This window comes from Sminthopsis crassicaudata, chromosome 3, assembly GCF_048593235.1.
Source record: "Sminthopsis crassicaudata isolate SCR6 chromosome 3, ASM4859323v1, whole genome shotgun sequence".
NCBI lineage: Eukaryota > Metazoa > Chordata > Mammalia > Dasyuromorphia > Dasyuridae > Sminthopsis > Sminthopsis crassicaudata.
This window is the reverse complement of record NC_133619.1, coordinates 255,451,846-255,476,150: the sequence shown is the minus strand read 5'-3', so window position 1 is coordinate 255,476,150 and position 24,305 is coordinate 255,451,846. Positions and strand designations below refer to the sequence as shown.

At 30.5% G+C, this 24,305-nt stretch overlaps 1 protein-coding gene across 7 annotated transcripts in view; it reads right to left on the bottom strand.

The window, feature by feature from the left end:
• DSCAM (DS cell adhesion molecule) overlaps positions 1-24,305 on the bottom strand; it is a 750,733-nt gene that overhangs the window by 404,190 nt on the left and 322,238 nt on the right. For all 7 annotated transcript variants that reach the window (XM_074300489.1, XM_074300491.1, XM_074300490.1 and 4 more), the window contains exon 9: positions 2,472-2,750. In XM_074300489.1, coding sequence (XP_074156590.1) covers positions 2,472-2,750 — 279 coding nt within the window. The remainder of the gene's footprint in view (positions 1-2,471; positions 2,751-24,305) is intronic.

The following is a 24,305-nucleotide window of genomic DNA, read 5'->3' as shown; positions in this document are numbered from 1 at the left end:
TTTTTCTCCAATATCTTGACTACATCTCTCCAAATTTTTTGAAATGTACATATCTGAAATACTCAGTGTCTGAAGGAGGGTTTGTTCCACAAATTGCTTTCAGAATCACATTTAAAATTGTCGGTTTAATTTTTAAAGTCTTGTATAAACTGATCACCTTCCATATTTCCAATCATCTTACTCTTTCTACTATTTTCTGATATTCACATCCTTAACTCTTTCCCCTGAATTTTGCATTTTCTGAGATCTAATGACACTGGCCTCCTTGCTACTCTTCTCACTTCATCTCCTAACTCAGGACATTATTATTTGCTGTTCCTGAAGCTTGAAGCTTTCTCTTCTCCTTATCCTCAGCTTCTATCTGATTTCCTTCAAGTCTCATAAAATCCTAGTTTTTCCATAAGGATTTTTTCATCTACCATAGGCTTAGTGCCTTTCCTCTGTTTTTTTTAATCTCTAATTTATCTGTATATCTTATTTATAAATAATTATTTGCATGTCATCTTCCTCATTAGCTTGCAACCTTTTTGAAAGCATGGACTGTATTTTATTTTTCTTCATAAAGAATAAGAACCATAGAATAGTGATTGACTGCCAAAATGTATTGCTCAATGAAGCATCATAAAGGGAAATGGCATCAAGAAGACATATGTATCTTTTTACAGCATTCACTCCTCCTATAGGGCCACTAAGTGCCTACTTTGGACCAAGTTAACCTAAGCAAATTGGTAGATGCTTATAGACTGACCTTATATTCAAAAAAGACCACTATGAAAGTAATGAAATATGAAGATAATTGCAGTTTATGTTCCAACAATAATAGAGACAAATCCTTTTAAGAATACAATAAGAGTCTTTCAATTAAAACAATGCTCACTGTTATCAGTTTCAGTGAAAAGGTTGGAGTATATCAAGATGTCAAATATATTGAAAATATAAATCTGAATTTGGATGCAGAATGGCATTAATAGAAACTAGAAAATGAGAAAAACTAGAAAACTATGAACATTCAAGCAGCCTCCAATTTTTTTTGAAATTGTTAATGGTCAATGGTAATTTTTCAACATCAATATTGCCATAAATTCTATGGATTATTAAATTGATTTATTTATGTTTAAGATATGTTGCTTATGATTTAGATACTTTACATTGAAGTAAAGTAGCTCATCTATTGTTCTTTCATAGCAATAGTAACTAAAATGTTTCAGCTCTTTAGAATTAAGAATCCTCAAGACTATTGCCATTTGGGTAACTGCCCACATTTCCCTTTACCAGTAAAAGAGGAAATCACTTATTTTATTACCTGCACTTTTCGTAGCATGCTACTCTACAGAAAATATTACTGAAGAATTCCTAGTAAATACAAACAACATGTCAGAGCTCAGGAGAGAATAGAAGTGGAGAAAATACTTTCCACATTTCGGTCAGTCCAGATGATTGCTGGCATGCTATTTTTATATTTATAAAATAAATTTAATAATTTCCAAGAAGTCCTCCAACAGAGTAGAGTTATGGGAGGAGCAGTTATTTATATCTTCTTTGAATATGAGTGCCTTAGATATGTTTATTGGAAGCCATGAAGAAAGCTGGAAAAATAAAGAACCAAGTAGAATCCAAAAGATTGCTAATTAAAAAAAAAAGACACAAACAAGCAAAAGTAAATCTCTTTTTCTCCTTTTGAAAAATGTTGGAATCAGTTTTATAGGTTATCCAATAAATATCTGAAACAAGATAGTATTTTTTTTCTTCCACTAATACATTGGTAGTCAAATGTCTAGGATAAATGAAAAGTGAATTTTCAACATGAATATTGCTATAGTACTCCTACAAATCAAATAATTTATATTTATGGACATACATATGGATGAAGATTTGGATGACTTAAATAAACAAATGCAATAACAATGGGACATAGAATTCAGTTTTATTGAAATAACTAGAGATATTTTCTACATATAGTAGGCTTTATCCTTTAGGTTACATCATTTTATTTCTCTAATTTATTTCAATGAACTTTTACCATATTCTGTTTGAACAATAATAAGAAAATAAATTTAAAAATAGAAAAAAGAAGGGATTGAATGCTAATACTAAAATTGGGTTAATACAAACCATATTCCTGAAAACTAAAAATAAAACAAAAATGAGATGGTAGTATCCTAGAACCTACCAAAAACAAACAAACAAACAAACAAATAAACAAACAAACAAACAAACAGTAAGTGTGTGTGTGTGTGTGTGTGTGTGTGTGTGTGTGTGTGTGTGTGTGTTTGTCTGTCTGTTTGTGGTTTAGGAAGTCAGTTAAGTACAGAAGTATGAACAATTATTTTAAATAGTTCTTAGTTCCTGAGATGGGAAGAAAAGTTTCTATGTGCTCTAATCACTCAGTTATCTTCAAAGAGATGTCATTTGAAAATATTCTTGACTTTAATATTTAATTAGTGCCTGTCAGAGTAATTATATGTACTTACCTCTCACAATCAATTGGCTTTGGTGCTCCACAGCTGCTGCATCATTTCTGGCTATGCAGGTGTAATTCCCATTGTGCATCAGTGAAAGATTAGAAATCCTTAAAGAGCTAGTGAAGTCAATGTTGTCAATGGTTACCCCAAGACTTGCTGGAATAGGTCTTCCATCCTTCTGCCAGGTGATTGTGATTGGCAGATCCCCTGAGACCACAACACATGGAATGAAGACCCTTTGTCCAATGGAGAATCTTGGAAACTCAAAAGGCTGAATAAAAGGTGGAACTGGAGGGAAATAAAAAACAAGATAACAAAAGATAGGAATAATTATAAAGTCAGGATATGTTGCCTAAGAAGACTGAGTGATATTGAAAGGAAAACAGGTAATATTGATGTCAAATATATTTGTGAAATGAAATAAATTTAAAAATAAATAACCTACATGTGGAATATTCTTCCTGTAAAATAAGAATAGTTATTTGAATGATAACTTACTAAATATTTAGTCTATTATAATATAAAAAGTGTGGCAAAGACACTTTTAGAATTATGGACTCTATCCTCAACATAATAAGGAAGAAACAATTTATTGTTTGGATCTATTACACCTTCCATTTCACAGAACCTATTACAATACTAAAATCTGATGCACTGCTTTCCTAATATTAACATAGTAAGTCTCTAAATGCAAAATGTATTATATACAAATGCTAACAATGTTTAAGTTCTAAGTATTAAGAAAAATAAATAATTTTAGAGATAAAGTTTATTTTTCAAATATAAAAGAATGATTTCAAATCATTATTCTTTTCCCTTTTTTTTTGTTAGATGTTTAATTTTTTTCTTTTGGTTGTATTCTTTTAAAAATGTATCTCTGCCATTATCTCTGGAGGAAAAATAAGAAGTTTTTAGATCAAATAATCAAGAAGTGGGAGTGGTACAGTGATAATAGTGCCAGGAAGACTAACCTTACTGAGATGAACCCCAGTTTTGGAAACTTACTAGTTTTGTGATCCCTCTTTGATTCAGTTTCTCATCTCTAAAATGAGCTGAAGAAAGCAATGTCAAACTATTCTGGTATCTTTGCCAAGAAAACCCAAAATAGGGTGCCAAAGAGCCAGATATTACTGAAATGATTGAACAACAACAGAATTCTAGAAGTATTATGCAATTATTGGTATGAATTGAATAGTTTGATAATTAAGAAGCAATGTGTAATGAGTAAATTATTTCAAAAGTAATTTGTATTTTGTTTTCAGATGCTAACTAATACTGAGAGACAAATATTCACACAGCAGAGCTACTTCAACATATAAACACTTCTCATTTTAGTGTTTGGTCTTGACATGTATGTCTGGATAATAACTTGGGATCAAGATAAAGGCCTGTTTTATAAATGGAGGTTAAAAAATCTACAAATCAGCAATCCATTTAATATTAAAGAGGAATTCTCTATTTTATTACTCCATAACCATAACAAAATTCCTAATGTCTAATAAAAAAATAAACACTAAAATTTACTATGAAACTGAAATCAAGATTTTATTATTTTTAAGGGAATCTTGCTCACTTTTGTGAGTTTGATATGAAGATTATACATATTCTAAGATCACATGCATTCTATTTTCACATTTGCATATTGTTTTATGCTGGAAGATATTGTTCATTTGGTTAAAGAATTAATAAGCTGAAAGTTACAGATTTAATTTTCCACAGATCAGTTAAATTTTTTTAGCTTTATTGTTTTAGGTCATGTTTTATTTCAATTTTTTTATGATTTCCTTAATGTAGTCATTCTCACCAATGGATTAGATTGCAACCCACCTTCCCATCCTATGCAATTCTTCTTTATTCTTCTGGAAAGGCTAATATCCCAACCATCATGCTGGGGTCCTTCTAGGTTTCTTGATGTTACTTTGAATCCAATGGAACATGTAGGTTGTATAAAACCAAACGCCTTCTTTTCCAATTAGAATTTTCCATGATAATCTCCTTTTGCTGCTTTTTTATGACTCTCTTGTTATTAATGTGTTATAGCATCATATTTATCACATGCCTTTCCATGCCCTTCAGATAATAGATAGCTTTATTTTTTAGAAGGCGTGGTATTTTATATGATAAATTATATGTAGGAAAAAAAAACATTGATACATGAAAGATCTAAGATTTTAACTCTAAAGCGAATTCCTACTTTAGAAACTCCTTAAGACCACAACATATCTATGATAAATAAGCTATAGAAACTACCTAAAGTTAAGATTAAGTGAAGTGCTCTCTGTTCAAGTTCACAAAATTCAGAGACAGAATTTTAATTCAAAATTCCAGGATATGATGCCAGAATTATATCCATTATTTCATGTTAGCTCTGTTTTAAAAAGGTAATTGTTTTAAAATTTGATTTTTCTTTTATACAAAAGTTTGGAATTATAGAAAGCATTGCACAAATTATAAAAAATAATCCATTCAAAGATCCTTATCATCTGGTTTAATATCAGACTCAAGTATGTCATTTTTGTTTTTGTGCAATGACATGTTATAAATCAGACAAACTAATTTTTCTACTCATTTGATATTTCTTGAGTAGAGTGGTAAAATTATTTATCTTATTTACGGATCTCCTTTAGGAAGTTCTAGAATGATACAGAACTTGAGATAATTAGGTCGATGTCATTTATAGGAATATATGAAAGATTTAAATTTCTCTCCCCCTTCCTTTATATGTGTGTGTATCATATATGATATATTTCAAGACTATGGAAAACATCTTTGGTGAGTTTATAATTACCTTTTTATATGTCACTGGATATTTATAATCAGATCACTGGTGTTATATCTACTGTGTCTTTCAAGAAATCGTATGTGATTTTGACATAAGTCATGGAATGCTTGTTGGAAGAAAGCCTCCAAGGATGTATTTTGTATTAATCAATTGTGTAACTGGAAAGGGTGATTTTTAACAGGCTATCAGTTGCAAAAGACTTTTTGTTCCCTTCCTCTACCTTGATCAAAGATTTACCAAATCAAAGCCTGCTACTGGGTAAAAAATAGAGTGGTGGATTAATGGGATACATTAAGATTATAATATAGAGAATTAAGTGACCAGACTAGAAAACTAGTATTTAATAAATCCAAAGATCCAACCTCTGGGTGCAAGAACCCACAATTTGGTGAAATATTTCTAAGAAAACTGGAGAGTTTTTTGACAAAAACTAGGCGTAGACCAACATCTCACGCTAATTATCAAAATAAAACTAAATCAGGGATATGATTTAATCATACAGGCTGATATAATGAACACGGTACAAGAACATAGGAAATTTTAATTGTCAGACCCCTGGATAAGGGAAAGACTTTCTGACCAAAAAAAGTGGTATATCATCAGAAATAATATCAATAATTTTTGATTAAATGAAATTAAAATTTTAAAAAGATCTTGCACAAATAAAACCTATGCTTCCAAAATTAGAAAAAAAGCAGGAAAGTTGGGGCTGGGAAGGAATTTGTAACAACTTTCTCTCATAAATGGTTCATCTCTCAATAGGGAAATAGGCCAAATTTATAAAAATAAGAGTCATTCCCCAATTGATAATTGTAAAAAACATATGAATAAGCAGTTTTTGAAAGAATCTAAAGCTATCAATATACATTAAATGCTCTAAATCTCTATTGATTAGAGAAATAATAACTTAGATACCAGCTCATACATATCAGTCTGGCTAACATGATAGAAAAGAAGAATTATTAATGCTGGAAAAGATATAGAAAAGTGAGAGATGAATGCATTACTGGAAGAGCTGTAAATTCATCCAAACATTCCGGAGAACACTTTCTAACTATGTACAAAGGGCTGTAAAACTGAGCATACCCTTTGACAAAGAATTAACACTATTAGAGTTTTTTTTTAAAATAGGAAAAGGCATACATGTACAGACACATTTATAGCAACTCTTTTGATGAAAGATAAAATTTGGAAACTGAGGAGATGCCCATCAATTGGAAAATAGTTGAACAACTTTCAGTATATGATTGTGATGGAATACTATTGTGTCAAAAGAAATGACAAGCAGGATGGTCTCAGAAACATGTGGAAAGACTTACACAAACTGATACAAAGTGAAATGAACAGAACCAGAAGATCATTGCATGCAGTAACAGTGATAATATAATAATGATCAAAAGTGAAAGACTAAGCTACTCTGATATGTATAATAATCCAAGGTCCCAGTCTAAAACATCCATGATAAAAAAATGTTATCCACTTTCAGCAAGATCTGATTAAGTATGAGTGCTGATTGAAGCGTTGTTCACTTTATGTTTCTTAGTTTTATTGTGTATGTATGTGTATGTGTGTACGCTTGCACATATATATGTGTGTGTGTGTGTGTGTATAATTGTTAACATGGAAGTATTTTTTGCATGATCTCATATGCTTAATTAATATCATATTACTGGCATTCTCAGTGTCTGGGGCAAGGTCAGAGATAGGAGGTATGCAGAGCTTTTGGAACTTTAAAACTTTATATGTTAAAATAAATTAATTGAATTTTTTCTAATAAGCATTTTATAAGGATTAGAAATTAATATGTATCAGCAGTTACTGATATTTCCTTGATTACTTTTGGCACTGATAATAAGAAATTAAATTACTCCAAATCTTTGGTATCTTTTTCTCTTCACATATTTTGGCAATCAGTTACTCTATACCATCACAATTTTATTAACTCAAGCATATATCTTTTCTATTTATGTTAATTCTCTTCTAGATATTATTCATCTCTTTCCTTTAGTGCCATTTCTACATCCTCAACTAGCATATCACATACTGCCATATGAGAGTCCAAATGTAGTCAGATCACTGACATTGATTCAAAATGAAGTTCGTTATTGAAAGTTCTAGTTTATTTATTATCCTCTTCCTATTTCATCATTGATATGAATAAGTTGTGTTTCTTTCCAAACTTTCTTTAAATATACTTAACTACCTTTATATCTTACTGTTTCATGAAATGTTGTAATCCTGTAGTATTCTATTATCTTTTTCCCTAGTATTTTTAAATGGTTGTTTTTCTAAAGCATATTTGCTTAATCAGTGATGAAAAATACATGTACACAAATGCTGCTGGTAAAGCATTAAATTATTAAGTTTATTCTGGAAAGTAATTTTGGGAAGTAATTCAAATAAGACAGTAAAAAGAAAAAGATTCTTCTGTTTGACATATACTCCAAGAAGATCATGAATAAAAAGATGGACTCCAAGTATACCTAAATATTTGTAATGACACTTTTGTGAAAGCAGAGAATTGGGAAAGAGCAGCAAAAAGTTATATATTAATATCATGGAATATTATAGTACTGTAAGAAATAGCAAATATTATAAATATAGAGAAGCATAGAAAGAGTGAGATGAACTGATATAAACTAAAAAGAGTGAAAAATACATTATGACTACAATAATGTGAATAGAAAGAATATCAAAAAATTGTTAAAAATCAAAATTTAAAACACATAGTTGCAAAGAAGAAATTTGAAAAGACACTCAACAATTTCTGTGCAAAGGTGTCATGTTCATGGATGCTGAACACTAATATGTTATTAGATTTTTCCCCAAAATATTTGAAATTTTGCTACTATTTTTCACCTTCCTTAAAAAGAAGCAAATCATTGTTATATGGACTAGTGCTCTGGGAGAGAAAATAGAAGGAGAATTTAGGCCATATAAAAAAATTTTAAAAAGCAATTAAAATTTTAGGAAAAAATACTAATATTGCTCTTGTTTACCATATCTCTACTTTGTAAGAGACCAGTATTCCCATGCTCAAATGCTTTCTCAATTCTTTTGTTTTTCTTAATCATAGTAATTGATCCTAGTTACAATTCTTTAGGAAATGGAATTAGATTTTTTTGATATGATTTTTTTAAAATTTACTTTCTATTAGAAAAAATAACCACTTTGTGATGGGGATTGGGATTGCAATTATTCCCCATGAATGAGGAATTCCCAGTAAGTGAAGGTCATAAGCTTGGGTTGATTAAGTCCCTTCCCTTTCTTTGTACACACAACCCGTCCTACTACCGATTGAATGGTTTAGTGAGGTCCTTGGATCGGACCAGTTTAAAACTGGTCAGGATAGAATTGAGTCAATTAAGTATTATTTTAAAATTTTAATATTTTTCATAATTTGGTATTAATTTTTATTAATGTCCTAAGCAAAATGTCTGATTATATCTATATCTATATCTTGGATCACTTCTTTCTATTAAAATAAAATAAATTTCCTTTATTTTCATGATGTTATTTGGCATTTTATCTGCCCACTGCTTTCCATTCTTTCTTCTTAGAGAAATAAATTATATTTATGTCTTCTATAAACTCTTAAAAATCTTTGGAATCTTTATTTTATATTCTGCACTATGCCTGTAAGTACACACTATAAATTACAAGAACAACTGGTGGCTTGCCTAGAATCACAAAGGTAGTGTCTGTCAGGAGTTCTAGAGCTAGAAATAACTTCCTTACCACTCCTCTCCCAAAGGACCATCTCATATATTTAAAAAATTGAAGAAAAAGAGAAGCTATTTTTTAAAATCGTCAAAGATAATCAATATATGTAAAAATATGAAGATATGTCAAATTTCTGTACTTGTGAACCTACTACCTCTGCAAAAAAGTGAGGGGAGGTGTCTTTACAAATCTCGTCTTTGGGGCCATGATTATTATTTGTAATTTTACAACATTCGTTTTCAATACTATTGTTGTGATTGTTGTATCTTGTACCATATAAGGGAGTAATTATCATGCATTTTCTTTTCTTGTCTCTATTTACTGCACTATAAAGTGCTTATTAGTATTATTTACTTAACTTTATCTCAGTTCATATATCTTTCTGATATTCTATACATCTTAATATTTTTATTCCTGACAGTATCATATTTCCCTATTAAATTCATATACCACATTTTTTTCAATCATTACTCAATTGATGAGCATTAACTTCTTCCCCCACCTTGAGTAATTTTATATACTATTTAATAGTTTGAGAAATACTTAATATAGATAATTTCCTTTTCAATTCACAATAACCTAGTAAAGTAGGAATTATACATATTTTATCTCCATTTTCAAAGATGGATTAGGTGACCTTTCCAAATTTACACAGTATCAGAGATTGGCTTTGAACCTAAATCCCCAGATTAAGAGATAATTCTTTATTCTATATTATCTCCCAATGAATTTAAAAGGCAAAGTAAAGATGAATCAGTATCAATCTCTTTATGGTAGGGAAAAAGTAATATGGATGCTAAATGTGGGTAATAAATAATAAAATATATTAATCTGCACCTGCAAAACCAAATGCATATAATGTGGTTGATAAATGTTAATTAATTTTAATCTATAGAGCAGAAGTGTCAAATATAAGTCACGGGTCATGGGGTCTACATTCCTGCATACTTCCTGAAGCAGATTAAAATATAATTGTAAATGCTTAACTAAATAAACAGTGGAATATAGAATTAAAATTAGCAATTAATGATTATATATGGGCTTTCCCATTTTAAATAAATCATTTGCTTAAAGAAAAATAATTAGCTGAATCGTTTGCTGTTTTCTCAACCAATTACTGTAATTATGAGAGATCCAATTATTTGATCTACTAAATAAAATTTAGGTAACATCATTTATATCCAATATCATACTTTACAAAAAGGATATTTAGTATTTTTCAAAGACTCTGAAAATAATTATTCTTCTTCTTGCTTCCATTGCCATTACTGTAAAATGAAATGTACATATCTCACAGGGTTAATGTTATAGATTTACTTTGTTAATTTTAAAATACTATAGAAATGTAAACTGTTTCTCCATACCACATGATAAATGTATAGTATTATATTTTCATTTTCATCCTTTTAGTGACAGGTCTTGGTAATGTGTAAACTGTATTTTACAGACCAATTAGATAGAGAGGAACAATAGCATCCTACATTGACAATTGACAGACACTGACAGCTATACTAATCATCCCCTTTTAAAAATTAATCACCTGGGGGCAGCTAGGTGGCACAATGGGTAGAGCACCAGCCTTGAATTCAGGAGGACCCGAGTTCAAATTTGGTTTCAGATACTTAACACTTCCTAGCTGTGTGACCCTGGGCAAGTCACTTAACCCCAGCCTCAGAAAGAAAAAAAAAAAAAAAACAATCATCTGATAGAATCGGGCCTATAGTATGGATAAGATCTTCAATGGATGATTATAAGGGCATATGGATAGAGCAAAGAAGTTATTAAAAAAGTAAAATAATAACAAAAAGGAAATGATCCAGAGTCAAGAATTGGGTCGTATTGAAAGGAAAGAAAAGAATAGGTTGCATTTAGGAAATTCTGTGGCACTTCCAAAACCTTCAAGCTTCTCCAAACAATGAAATCAATCATTATAATACCAACATTTTGTCAGTACTGTATGACTATAAAATATAATATATTATCATCTTTAAATAATGAAAATTACATTTCATCTAAAGGCTGATGATGAAATGTATGGGAGCACAACAGTCTATGCTGTAGATACTACAGTATATTCACAAAGTTTAAAAAATCTTAGAAAATCTGACACCTATTAAAAGGATGTGTTTCTGTAAAAAAGAGATGGGCTAATAATATGGCATGAATTTGTAATAACAAATTAACATAATCTTAAAATAATTAAAGAAAGACCTCTAATATATTCTAGGTGATCTTGTTTTAAAAAGTTTATAGGCATAAATTTTGGTAAATTTAATTAGAAAAGGGGAAGAGGAAAACCAAATTACCAGTATTAAAAATGAAAAGGTTGTACTTATGACCAATGAAGAGGAAATTAAAGCAATAACTAGGAGCTATTTTACTCAAGTGTATATATCAATAAATACGATAATATAAGTAAAATAAACAAACACTTGCAAAAATATAGGTTGTCCAGATTAACAAATGAAAAAATAAAATATTTAAATAGTCTTAATTTAGAAAAAGGAAATTGACCAAGTCATTAATTAATTCCCTAAGAAAACTCTAGGGCCAGATAGATTTACAAATGAATTCTATGGAACATTTAAAGATCAATTAGTTCTAATACTGTATAAACTATTCGGAAAAATAGGGGAAGGAATCCTACCAAATTTCTTTAATGACATACATATGATGCTGATGTCTAAACCAGGAAAGGCCAAAACAGAGAAAGAGACTTATAGACCAATTTTCCTAGTGAATATTGATGCAAAAATTTTAAATAACGTATTAACAAAGAGATTACAACAATTTATGATCAGGATAATATATTATGATCAAGTGTGGGATTTATGTCAATTATGCAAAGCTGGTTCAATACCAGGAATACTACCAGGATAATTGACCATATCAATAACCAAACTAACAGAAATCATGATTATCTCAATAGATGCAGAAAAAGAATTTGACAAAGAAAAAGAATTTATGGGCAAACATGGAAAAAATATCACGCAGGAAAAGAAAAAGTGAAACAGTATTTTTAAAACATCTACAATAAGTCAGACATTGTGCCTTTTATAAATAGTATTTCATTTGCTTCTCACAATAAACTTGAGTAGAATATGGAATCCTCAATTTACAACTGAGGAAAATTAGGCAGATAAGGGTTAAGGACTTGCCTGTTGTCACATACCTAGAAAATGTTTGAGGCTACATTAGAACTCAAAACTTCCTGACATAAAGTGAATTGATACAAAACAAGATCAAAATATATGGTACTATATCAACTATTTATAGAGGAAAAAAAGACAAACAAAATCTTTAGGCAGAGCAGAAAAAAGTCGTGCAACATATATTTTTATTTACTATTGTCTTTTAATTCATTAGTTCCACTTTGTTAAAAGCAAAATTTTCATGGAAAATTCACTTCTTATATTGCATGTTTAATTATTTTTGTTGACAGTTAAGTTTTAAGTTTTATGTAGCCTTTATTTCATATGCTCCCCCACTTTGACTCAATAAGCTTGTCTATACTTTGGGAACTCTTTAATATTTAGCTCATTTGCCTATACCTCCATTTTCTGGAAGTGAACTTTGGGAAATGTGATATTAAAAATTTCCCCAGTGTTGTTAGTTACTCTCTTTACAAGCTTTTAGACTCAAAGAGCATCAAATACAGAGCAAGTTTTTGTTTAAACATTAGTATAATTCTTTTAATACTCCTCTATCCCATATTCTACCTAACAAGGTGCTTGTACAGACAGAAAACATAATTTATTGTACTTCTATGAATGGCATCCAAACAATGAGGGAAGGTAACTTCTGGGTCTCCTGTTACTAGTCTCCAACCAGGCATTCATTCCTTCAGTATTTTCCTCTTTTTCTAACAGGTGTTGGAGATTCTTTTTATCACTCACCTCAGTTCTCTTTCAACACTTCCTATTGTTTGGGTTTTTTCCCAAGAGATTGCATGTCTAGCAGATATAATTCCTGAAAATCAGTGATTTTTGAAAAATTATGGAGATTTAAAGAATCAGAAGATAAAGACAAAAGAAGGTCAAATGCTTTTCTAAATTAAAAAAAAAAGAAATTGGAGAGGAAGTTTTCAAATTAAGATAATAAGTATAGATCTCTATTAATGACAAAATTTTGTAACATATCATTAAAGAGATACTTTGTTAATATTTAAAAAGGAAACTATTGCTTTTTCTTTTTTGACAGCATTAGTCTCCTGACAAAATGTTTTGTCCACAGAAGGAGCTTAATAATGCTTGCTAAATCAAAGTGGATTGTTGGGAAAACATAAAAAATATTGTGAAATAATGTTGAAATTCCATGAGATAACATTACTATAGTTAAAAATAAATGTATACTTCAGCTTAAAAACAAATGTCACACAAACAAGGTAAGGAGGTATCATTTAAAAAGCAAGTTGTCTAAAAATAAGCTAATATTTTTAGTGGTCTTAAAACCTCAAATCAATCAATATCAAAAGGAAGACTTCTAATTTGTACTTTTATGATCAATATTAAATCACTCAGTTTCCTCATCCATACAATAATGTATTACATGTCATAACAAAGTTGTGAGAAAAACACTTTATAAACTTAAAGCACAAATAAATAACTTATCATCTTTAGATGAAGAAATTGAAGTCCAGAGAGGGAAAATGACTTTTCAAGATAGTAAAGCATGAAAACCAGGCCTTCAATCAAGGACTATTTCAACATTGTTTTTAAAAACACTATATGCAAGACAGCATGCTTCACACTGAAGATATAAAGATAAAGTAATTCTTGCTCTCATAGATCTTACATTATAAAAGGAGAAACTAATATGATCTCATTCAGGTTATTATTAGTATATTTATATGCACATATGCATATATACAGAGAGAAGGAGAGAGACACAAAGAAATAGACATGAAAAGCAAGTTCTCTAATGGGACATAGCACTAACTACAAGGGTGAATTAAGAAAGTTATCTTTTAACAGCAGTATTGAGCTGAATTTTAAAGGATTACAAGAGGCAGAAATCAGGAGAACATGCAAGGCTTGAAGAAGAGCTTGCATAAAGCTATAGAAGGAGCTGGCACATGCTATACAGAGAACATCCCTATTAGCCAGTTATAACATTGAGTATATGAAGGATTATATATATATATATATATATATATATATATATATATATATATATACATATATATATATATATATATATATATATATATATATATATATATATATAAAGAGAGAGAGAGGTGTGTGTATGTGTGTGTGTGTGTGTGTGTGTGTGTGTGTATTCCTGAAGCAAGAGGAAAGGACTGAGGTTTCTTGAAGAGAGTAGTGATATGCTGTTTGCATTTTGTTGTGTAACATCCCCCATCAATATGATATACGTGAGTTCCAAGGAAAAGGATGAAAAGAGAAAAAGAAGCAAAGTGTGATTTAACTTTACTTGCCATGAGAATATGGGAGCTACTTATGATATTACAAGGATATTATTGAGTACCTTAGAGAGTTGGAGCACAGAAAAATTTATACTATTTCAACACTAGTTTTACCTAATCATTCAAATTGTTAACACATAGTAGAAAAAAAGATAAGAAGAAATGTCAGATTGAATTTTGTGTAACTGATTCAATTGTTGAGAACTTTTTAAAAGATGCCTGTGAATTTTATTTTACTACAATTAATTTAGCCATCATTCATCCAACTGAAGAAAATCATGTATGTGTAGAATTCCCTCTGGGACTAGTCCAAGCTGGCCCTGGAAGAATGGGGAGACAGAAAGAATATGTTCTCCCTACTTAGCCATACTTAGAGAAGACCTCAACTTCTATGAAAAATTATGTTTCTCAGTCTTGCTTGCATATCACTGTTGGGGGAGGCTTTATTGAGAGATTCTATTGGGGAAGATGTCACATGGTCTATAGCTTTTGTATTACCTGCTATTTAGCACATATTCCTACCTGTGATATTTGCACCCTCACCTGTTAAATACTGCATACAGGCAATTGGGGAGAAAGTGAGATTGCAATGGTCAATCCTCATTTACTGAGGTTAGCCTTTTCGAATTGTCTTTATTTCATTGATATAAAAAATGTTGGCCCCATCTCAAATCTTATGAATTACAGTGATCAATTCAACATGTTGCTATCCTGACATATATTTAATAAATTCCTCTTAATTCTCCTTATCCTAGTTTTGTTTTGTTGATCAGGGATAAGCCAGAACAAATATTTTCCCTTATTAACACTATATGCAAAGTCCATGAAAGAGTGACTACAAACTTACAGTAAAATGGTAGTGTAATATATGTGTAAGAATACATTTGGATACATTTGGGAGGTGTGGAGCCAAGATGGTAGAGAGGACGCATGTTTTTTTCTGATGTTTTTCCATGACTTTTAGACTAATTAGCATATTCAGCCTCTAATTGAAGCTTGGACAATCTCCATTGCCCTAAAAGTAGATCTCAACTTTTTAAGAAAATGAGTAAAAAAATCAAAAAGAACTCTGACCATAAATAGTTTTTATGGAGAAGAACAGATTTTAAGCCCTGAGGACACTAAAAGCAGACCATTTCCACATGAAAAGCCAAAGGGTGATATAAATTGGTCTCCATCATCCAAGGCTCTCCTAGAAGAAATTTAAAAAAGATTTTAAAAGAAAGCTAGAAGAAAAATGGGGCAAGGAAATGAGAATTTTGCAAAAGAGTTTGGAAAAGGAAACAGAAATTATCTGAAGAAAATTCATTACAAAATAAACAGTGAAATGGAAAAAAAAATTATAACTCCTTAAAAACAGAATTTGTGAAATGGAAAAAAAATCCATAGAACAAAACAACTCATTTAAAAATTTAATTAGATAAATACGAAAAGTAAAAAACAAAGTAAATGGATAAAATAATTCACTAAAAAAATCAGAATTAAACAAATGGAAATGATTGATTTAATGAGACCTCAATATTCAGTCAAACAAAACCAAAAAAAGGAAAAATATCAGAATATGTAAAATGCCTACTTCAGAAAATAACTGACCTGGAAAATAGATCTAGTAGATCTATTTGGATCTTGGACTTCCTGAAAACCATGATGAAAAAAAAGAGCCAAGACACAATTTTTTCAGGAAATCATCAAAGAGAACTTCCCTGATATCATAGAATCAGAAGCTAAAAAGGCCATTGAAAGAATTTACTGAATGCCTCCTGAAAGAGATCCCAAAATTAAAATTATAAGGAATTTTATAGATAAATTTTAGAACTATCAAATCAAGGAAAAATATTGCAGACAAACAAACAACAACAACAATAACAAAAACAAAAAACAATTCAAATACCAAGGAACCACAACAAGGATTACTCAGGATCTAGCAGCTTCCACCTTAAAAGATCAAAAGGGTCTGGAAGCTGATATTTCAAAAGTCAAAGGAACTTGGAATACAGACAAGAATAAACTACCCCACTAAACTGAGCATTTTTTTTCAGGGAAATAGATGGATGTTGAATGAAACAGGTTTATTTCTGATGAAAAAAACAGAGTAAAAGAAAAAATTTGACTTCCAAATAAAGAATTCAAGACAACCATTAAAAAGTAAAAATAAAAGAACTCTTAAGAACTATGTGGGTATACCGAAAGAGTGCATGTATAATTTGATTTTACTGTTAAAATATTAAAAAAAAAAAAAAACTAGAGGTAGAAAGGGGATTGTACAAGATAAAGGGGAAAGTGGAGGTAAAATCAGAGAAATAACACCTGACAAAGAGGCAAAGAAAACTTATTATAATTGAGGGAAAGAAGGAAGAGTGATGAACATTGTGTGGATCTTACTCTCATCAGATTTGGCTCAAAGAGAGAATATCAGAAGTATGTGGTTTCACAGAGAAACTTTTCTAACCTTATATGAATGTGGGAGGGGAAAGAGGAAAAGGGTTGGGATAGGCTAATAAAAGGAAAACAAAAATAATAGGGGAAAGATATAAAAAGGGGTAGGAGCTCTAAAAGGCAAGGGCTGCTTGAGGCAAGTAGTGTTCATAAGTAAAATACTGGGGAGGAGGGAAAAGAGAAAAGGAAAGAAAAAAGTATAATTTGGAGTAAATAAGAAGCGGGAAATAAAGAATTAGTCATTTTAAGTATGAATGTGAATAGGATGAACTCTTCCATAAAATGGAAGCAGAAAGCAGATTGGATAAAAAGCCAGAATCCTACAATATGTTGTTAATAAGAAACACATTTAAAACAGAGTGATACATTTAGGGTAAAAGTAAAAGGCTTGAGCAGAAACTATTATGCTTTAGGTGAAGTAAAGAAAGCAGAGGTAGCTATCCTGATCTCAGATTAAGCAAAAGCAAAAACTGATCTAATTAAAAGAGAGAAGGAAGGAAACTGCATCTTGCCAAAGGGTACGATAGATAATGAAGTAATATCAATAATAAACATATATGCACCAAGTTGGTATATCATCTAAATTCCTAAAGGAGAAGTTAAGAGAGCTGCAAGAAGAAACAGAAAGCTAAATTATAATAGTGGGAGATCTCAACCTTGGTCAATCAGAACTAGATTAGTAGAACTATAAAATAAATAAGAAAGAAGATAAGGAGGTAAATAGAATATTAGAAAAGTTAATTTTCTAGATCTTTGGAGAAAATTGGATGGAGACAGAAAGGTGTATACTTTCTTCTCAGCAGTTCATGGAACCTATACAAAAATTAACCATATGTTAGGACATAACGACCTCAAAATCAAGTGCAGCAAGACAGAAATGTACATGCATTTGTTTTTCAGATCATGATGCAATAAAAATTACATGCAGTAAAAGGCCAGAGGAAAATGGACAAAAATGTAACTGGAAACTAAAGAATGAATGGGTAAAAAAAGCAAATCATAGACACAATTAATAATTTAATCTAAGAGAATGACAATAATGAGATCATACCAAAATTTGTGGGATGCAGCCAAAGTGGTAATAAGGGGAAATTTTATATCTCTAAAAGCTTACTTGCATAAAATAGAGAAAGACAAGATCAATAAATTGGGTTTGCAACTAAAAAAGCTAGAAAAAAAAACAAATTAAAAATCCCCAATCATATACCAAACTTGAAATTCTAAAAATAAAAGGAGAGATTAATGAAAGTGAAAGTAAAATAAAAGAACTATTGAATAAATTAAACTAAGAATTGGTTTTGTGAAAAAAAATAGTAAACTTTTAGTTAATTTGATTAGAAAAAAGAAAGAGGAAAATCAAATGTTAGTCTCAAAAATGAAAAGGGAGAACTTTCTACTAATGAAGAGGAAATTAGAACAATAATTAGGAGTTATTTTGCTCAACTTTATGCCAATAAATCTGGTAACCTAACTTAAATGGAGGAATACCTACAGAAATAGAGATTGCCCAGATTAACAGAAGAGGAAATAAATTACTTAAATAGACCCATTTTAGAAAAATGAAATAGAACAAGGTATTGATCAACTCCCCAAGAAAAAAATCTTCAGGGCCAGATGGATTTATATATGAATTCTACCAAAATTTAAAGAACAATTAACTCCAATACTATATAAACTGTTTGAAAAAATAGAGAAAGGAGGACTTTTACCAAATTCCTTTTATGACACAGACAAGATACTGATACCTAAACCAAGTAGGATGAAAACAGAGAAAGAAAACTATAGACCAATTTCCCTAATAAATATTGATGCAAAAATCTTAAATAAGATATTAACAAAGGGTTTACAGAAAGTCATCCCCAGGATAATACACTATGACCAAGTAGGATTTATACCAGAACTGCAAGGCTGATTCAATATTATGAAAAATATTAGCATAATTGACTATAACAATAACCAAACTAACAAAAACTATATGATTTTTTCAATAGACTATGAAAAAGCATTTGATAAAATCCAATATACATTCCTATTCAAACATTAGAGTATAGGAATAAATGGATTTTTCCTTAAAATAGCCAGTAGCATCTATTAAAACCTTCAGCAAGCAACATATGTAATGGGGTAAACTAGAACCTTTACCAATAAGATTGGGGGTGAAAAAAAGTTGCCCACTATTACCATTCTATTAAATATTGTATTAAAAATGCTAGATTTTGCAATAAGAGAAGAAAAATAGATTAAAGGATTAGAGTAGGTAATGAGGAAACCAAATTTTCACCCTTTGCAGATGATACAATGATATATTTAGAGAACCCTAGAAAATTAATTAAAAAACTATTAGAAATAATTCACAACTTTATCAAAGTTGCAGGATACAAAATAAGTTCACATAAATCATCAGCATTTTTATACATCATTAACAAAATCCAACAACAAGAGTTACAAAGAGAAATTACATTTTTTTCTCATAAATGTTTTTCATGTTTGGCAGTGGAATGACAAAAAAAAAAAAAAAAAAAAACCTAAAAACAAATCAAAACAAAACACAAAAATAATCCTAGTCTTCTGCAGTTCCATTTTCAGTGCCTAGTTTTAGTAATCAAGGTAAGTAACACTGGCAAAGAATCTTCCAACTGCTATAATTATTGCTTTTATCTTGCCAACAGCTGCCTATGGTCTTGGAGCACTGGGCTCTGTCACAGAAGAGGGTTCAAAAAGAGGTCAGGGCTGCTGGAGAGGAAAAGCAAAATTATTTTTTTTTCCAAGGAAAGGAGTTTGCATTGTAGATGAAGCAGAGGGGTAAATGCCCCACATAGAAAGAGGCAGAGGCAGGCAGGTCAATCTCCAACAGTCATTCCAATATCAAAGCTGTTGAAGGACCATAGCATAGCACAGTGGTCAGGGTAAGGGTTTTCGTAATAATTAAATCAGATGATTTTAGTTAGATCAGGTGATTTCTAAAATATATAATTTACTGAAATTATAAGAATTCAAGTCATTCTCTAATTGATAAATGGTCAAAGGATATGAACAGACAATTTTCAGATAAAGAAATTGAAACTATTTCTAGTCATATGAAAAGGTGCTCTAAATACTATTAATCAGAGAAATATAAATTAAGACAACTCTGAGATACCATCACACAACTTTCAGATTGGCTAAGATGACAAAAAAAGATTATGATGATTATTGGAGGGGATGTGGGAAAACTGGTACACTAATACATTGTTGGTGGAACTGTGAATGGATACAACCATTCTGGAGAACAATTTAGAACTATGCTCAAAAAGTTATCAAATTGTGCATACCCTTTGAATCAGTAGCGTTTTTACTGAGCTTATATCCCAAATATATCTTAAAGGAGGGAAAGGGACCCACATGTACAAAAATGTTTGTGGCAGCCCTTCTTATAGTGGCAAGAAACTAGAAACTGAATGGGTACGCATCATTTGGAGAATAGTTGAATAAATTATGGTTTTTGAATGTTATGGAATATTATTGTTCTGAGAGAAATGACCTGCAGGATATTTTCAGAAAGATCTGGAGAAACTTACATGAACTGATGTTAAGTGAAATGAACAGAACCAGGAGATCATTATCCAAAATGATGAGCAATTCTGATAGATGTGGCTCTCTTCAACAATGAGATGATTCAATTCAGTTCCAATTTTTCAGTGTTGAAAAAAGCCATTTACACCCAGAGAGAGGATTGTGGGAACTGAGTATGGTTCACAATATAGCATTTTCACTCTTTTTGTTGTTGTTTGCTTGAATTTTATTTTGCTTTGCTCTTTTTTTTTTTTTTTTTTTTTTTTTTTTTTTTTTTTTTTTTTACTGGTTTGATTTGATTTTTCTTGTGCAGCACAATAATCGTATAAATCTGTAAGCATATATTGGATTTAACATACATTTCCATCATGTTTAATAGATATTAGACTACTTGACATCTAGGGAGGAGAAAAATTTGAACACCAGGTTTTACAAGTGTTAGGTTCTTACTAAGTGCTAATGAGATAATGAGATATTAGGGTCTTACTAAGAGCTAAGTCGGTACTTGACAATTCTCTAGTTCCGGCCTTTACTGGGAGTTTTTACTTGTGAATTCCTGGGGAAGAGCAAGTTCATTGGTTGAAGTAATTTTTCCCAGAAGCCCTTGCATTATCCCATGCCCATTCTCTGGGAGGATAAAAGAGGGAAGTCACTACTCTGGATGAGAGTTAACGGCAACTGTCTGGAGACAACGGTTCTCTACAGGAAGAAGAATCTGTCTGAGAGATTTGAGTTGACACAGCAGATCTCCTCCCAGAGAGCGATCAGCAGCTTCTGGAGACAACAGCACGTTACATACAAGGGCTAATATTGAAGAATTGTTCATGCATATGTTTTGAAAATCAAAAGCATTAATAAAAAATAAAAATAAAAAGAATACATTTGGAGAAGACAAATCACAACTTCCAAACTGCAGGCTCTTGATGTCTTTTTTTTTTCCCTCGAGAAGGCCTTCATGGAATTCTTCTGAGTGCATAGTATTGGTGATGGATGAGTCACTAGCCTGGGATATTTCTTTGAAGGTTATGATATCTCATCTGGATAGGCCAATTTGTGCTAGGCTGGGTCAAGTAAGTCATTTGACTGTGGAGTGGTCTTTTCACTGGTTTTATCAATTTTTGGATGGGGCCAGGAAGGTCAGTCTATCATTAGGCTGTTTCTGTACAGAATAGGTTGGATGATTCAGTGAATTTGATGCTTCTGCTATGCAGGGGAATCTGCTGAAATCTCTGGGCTTGTCTTTCAATGGGCTGCCTTAGTCTTCATAGCCTTCAGCTTATGGCTCAGTTGTTATCGGTACACTTTTGTTATATGGTTTTAGTACAGTGGTCTTATTAGCCAGAGTTCTTGGTCAGCAAGGTCAGCTATCCAATAACCAACATCCCTCTACTTTGATTCTCTCAGGGGAAAAAATCTGATTTTATCATTTCAAAGCCATAAATGGGAGAGGTCTAGACTCTCCAGTTTGACAATTCTTCCTGGTTCATAGTAAATTGCCTAAGGGACAAAATATACTTTTCCCTATTAAGGTATCAGTTAGCTGTACTTTCCAAATTTTTATTGGATTTTATGCAAATGAGTGACTAGTAACAAAAGCAGTTTTTGATCTAGATAGGATTCATTGTCTTTGCATAAGCACTTGAGCTTTTTAAGACTCAGATGTGTTTAAAGAGTGATATGCTTCTTTTTACTTTCTATTTTAAAGATTTTCTCCTTTAAATTCCTATTTTTCTAGTTTTGTACTTAGTGACCTTCAGTTTTACCCAAATCTCTAAGGGACTAGAAAGCTCAGGACCTGCTTTAAAGTCTAAAGCTAATAAAAGTACATATTTTCATGTGTATAAATAATTCAAAATACTTTCCTCATGTACACTTTTTGTCTAGAAGAAATATTGCTTTTCCCCACTGATTTCACGCTGTTTTTGTCTCCCTAAAATGATTGAAGCATCATTTATTTCAATTATAAAAAATAGAAGATTTGTCTGTTAATGACTTTTTAAAAATTATATGAACTAAATTCCACCCTTCTCTCTCAAGATAAATAAAACCAAAGCACACTCTACTTACTGGTGCTACAGCATTATATGCTTAAAATATTACTGTTAAAATATATTTTTCCCAAAATGATGTCATATAATTCACAATGGATTTCAATACTTGGCTTGTTTCAATCAGTGCAGAATCAGACATGTCACTAAGATAAGAGTTTTTCAGTGATTGGATTATTATTCATGAATATTCAATAAAAGCTAAAACTAGGTATATTAAGTAGCTTACCTAGTTTGTAATTACTATGTTATAAAGGGAATTGAAGGTGATCAAATAGTAGAGTGTAGGATTCATGAGGAAAAATCTGGCAAGTTTCAGCCTTGAAATTTAAGTGTGAGGGATGATGGAGAAATATAGAAAAAATAATGATAAGAAATTATTTTCCAATGAGGATACTATATAGCAAGATACCTTTTAAAAAGTAAAAGAAAAAGTTGGGGAAGGATCAATTCTGAGATGGTAAAATTCACTCTTGAATTAAATGGGAAAATATTAACCTGCCTAGAAATGTGTGAAAGTATTTGTCCTTGCAGTTCTAGAGTTGTGATGTTATTATAAAAACAATGTATTTTGTAATGATAAATATTGTATAGATTAGATAATAAAATTTGAAACTAATATAATATATAGTAATTATTGTAAATTGTAATATTGAATATTTTCCATTAAAAGAGAAAATAATTTTAGAATTTTGATTTACATTTTTGCAGTTTTTATCCAGATATTAATGACTATCAGTTATCATTCTTAGAATGCTAATTTTTCCTTTAGCTGAAAGTCATTTTGAAATATCTTCAAGAAAATCATCAAAAAATAAAACATAGTTAACATTCTGTTTATCCTATTAGTGAAAGTATGAACATGATGAACAATCATGGTGTCATTTTGGTTTATATTGACTGATGGAGGTGGGTTATGCAGCTTCATCTAGACTAGAGCCATGGACTTAATGACAAATAAATATGTTTGGTGAAACCTGTGACATTCATTTTAGAATTTGCTTTGCAAAGCAAGCACATTCCTTCATTTGATTTATTTTCCAACGAACTCAGTTCAAAGTAATTGGCAACAGTAGCTTATTTATTTGTAAAATATTTACTGGGAAGATATTTTATCTTTTGATGAACTACTACTACTTCTATAAAATAAATTATAATTATAAAATTTTATTAATTTAATTTTAAAATAATTATAGAAATTATTGTTCTACCGAAAAGACAAAAATATCACAACTATTTAACAAATTGCTTATGTTAAAAATTGTATTTCTATTTTCCAAATAGAGCTAGGAAATAAACCTTATTTATTCTAGGATTTTGTTTATATATAGGATTATATTAGAGAATAGAATTGTGAATTGCCTTGGACACAGGTCACTTTAACCTTTCTTTATCTGGATGCCTTTAACCCAAATTATCATAAAACTATTCAATGATGAATACAAAGATGTTCCTTATTATTTGGTGTCTGTTAACTTTCCACAGTTTTAATTTCCTTGTGGTTATTTAATCTAACCTGAATTAATGCTGAACTTTAATATTTCATTTTATATTTCTGACATTTAACTGCTATTCAAGACTCAACTTAAGTATTAGTGATAATTTAGAATAATGTTAAGTATATTAAGACTGCATATACATATACAAATAGAATAATTTAATTACCTTTATAAACAAAATACTGATCAGTGCATTCAAAAGATCAGTACTGGTACTGGCACAGTGATGATAGCATAAAAAAATCATTAGCATTTTATATATGTTCTTTCATGTGACCTACATGAGAGTAGGAACTATATCTTTTTTTTTAATAATCTTATTATTCCTTCTTCCTTGTACATGGTATACATTAAACAAATAGTCATGGAATTGAG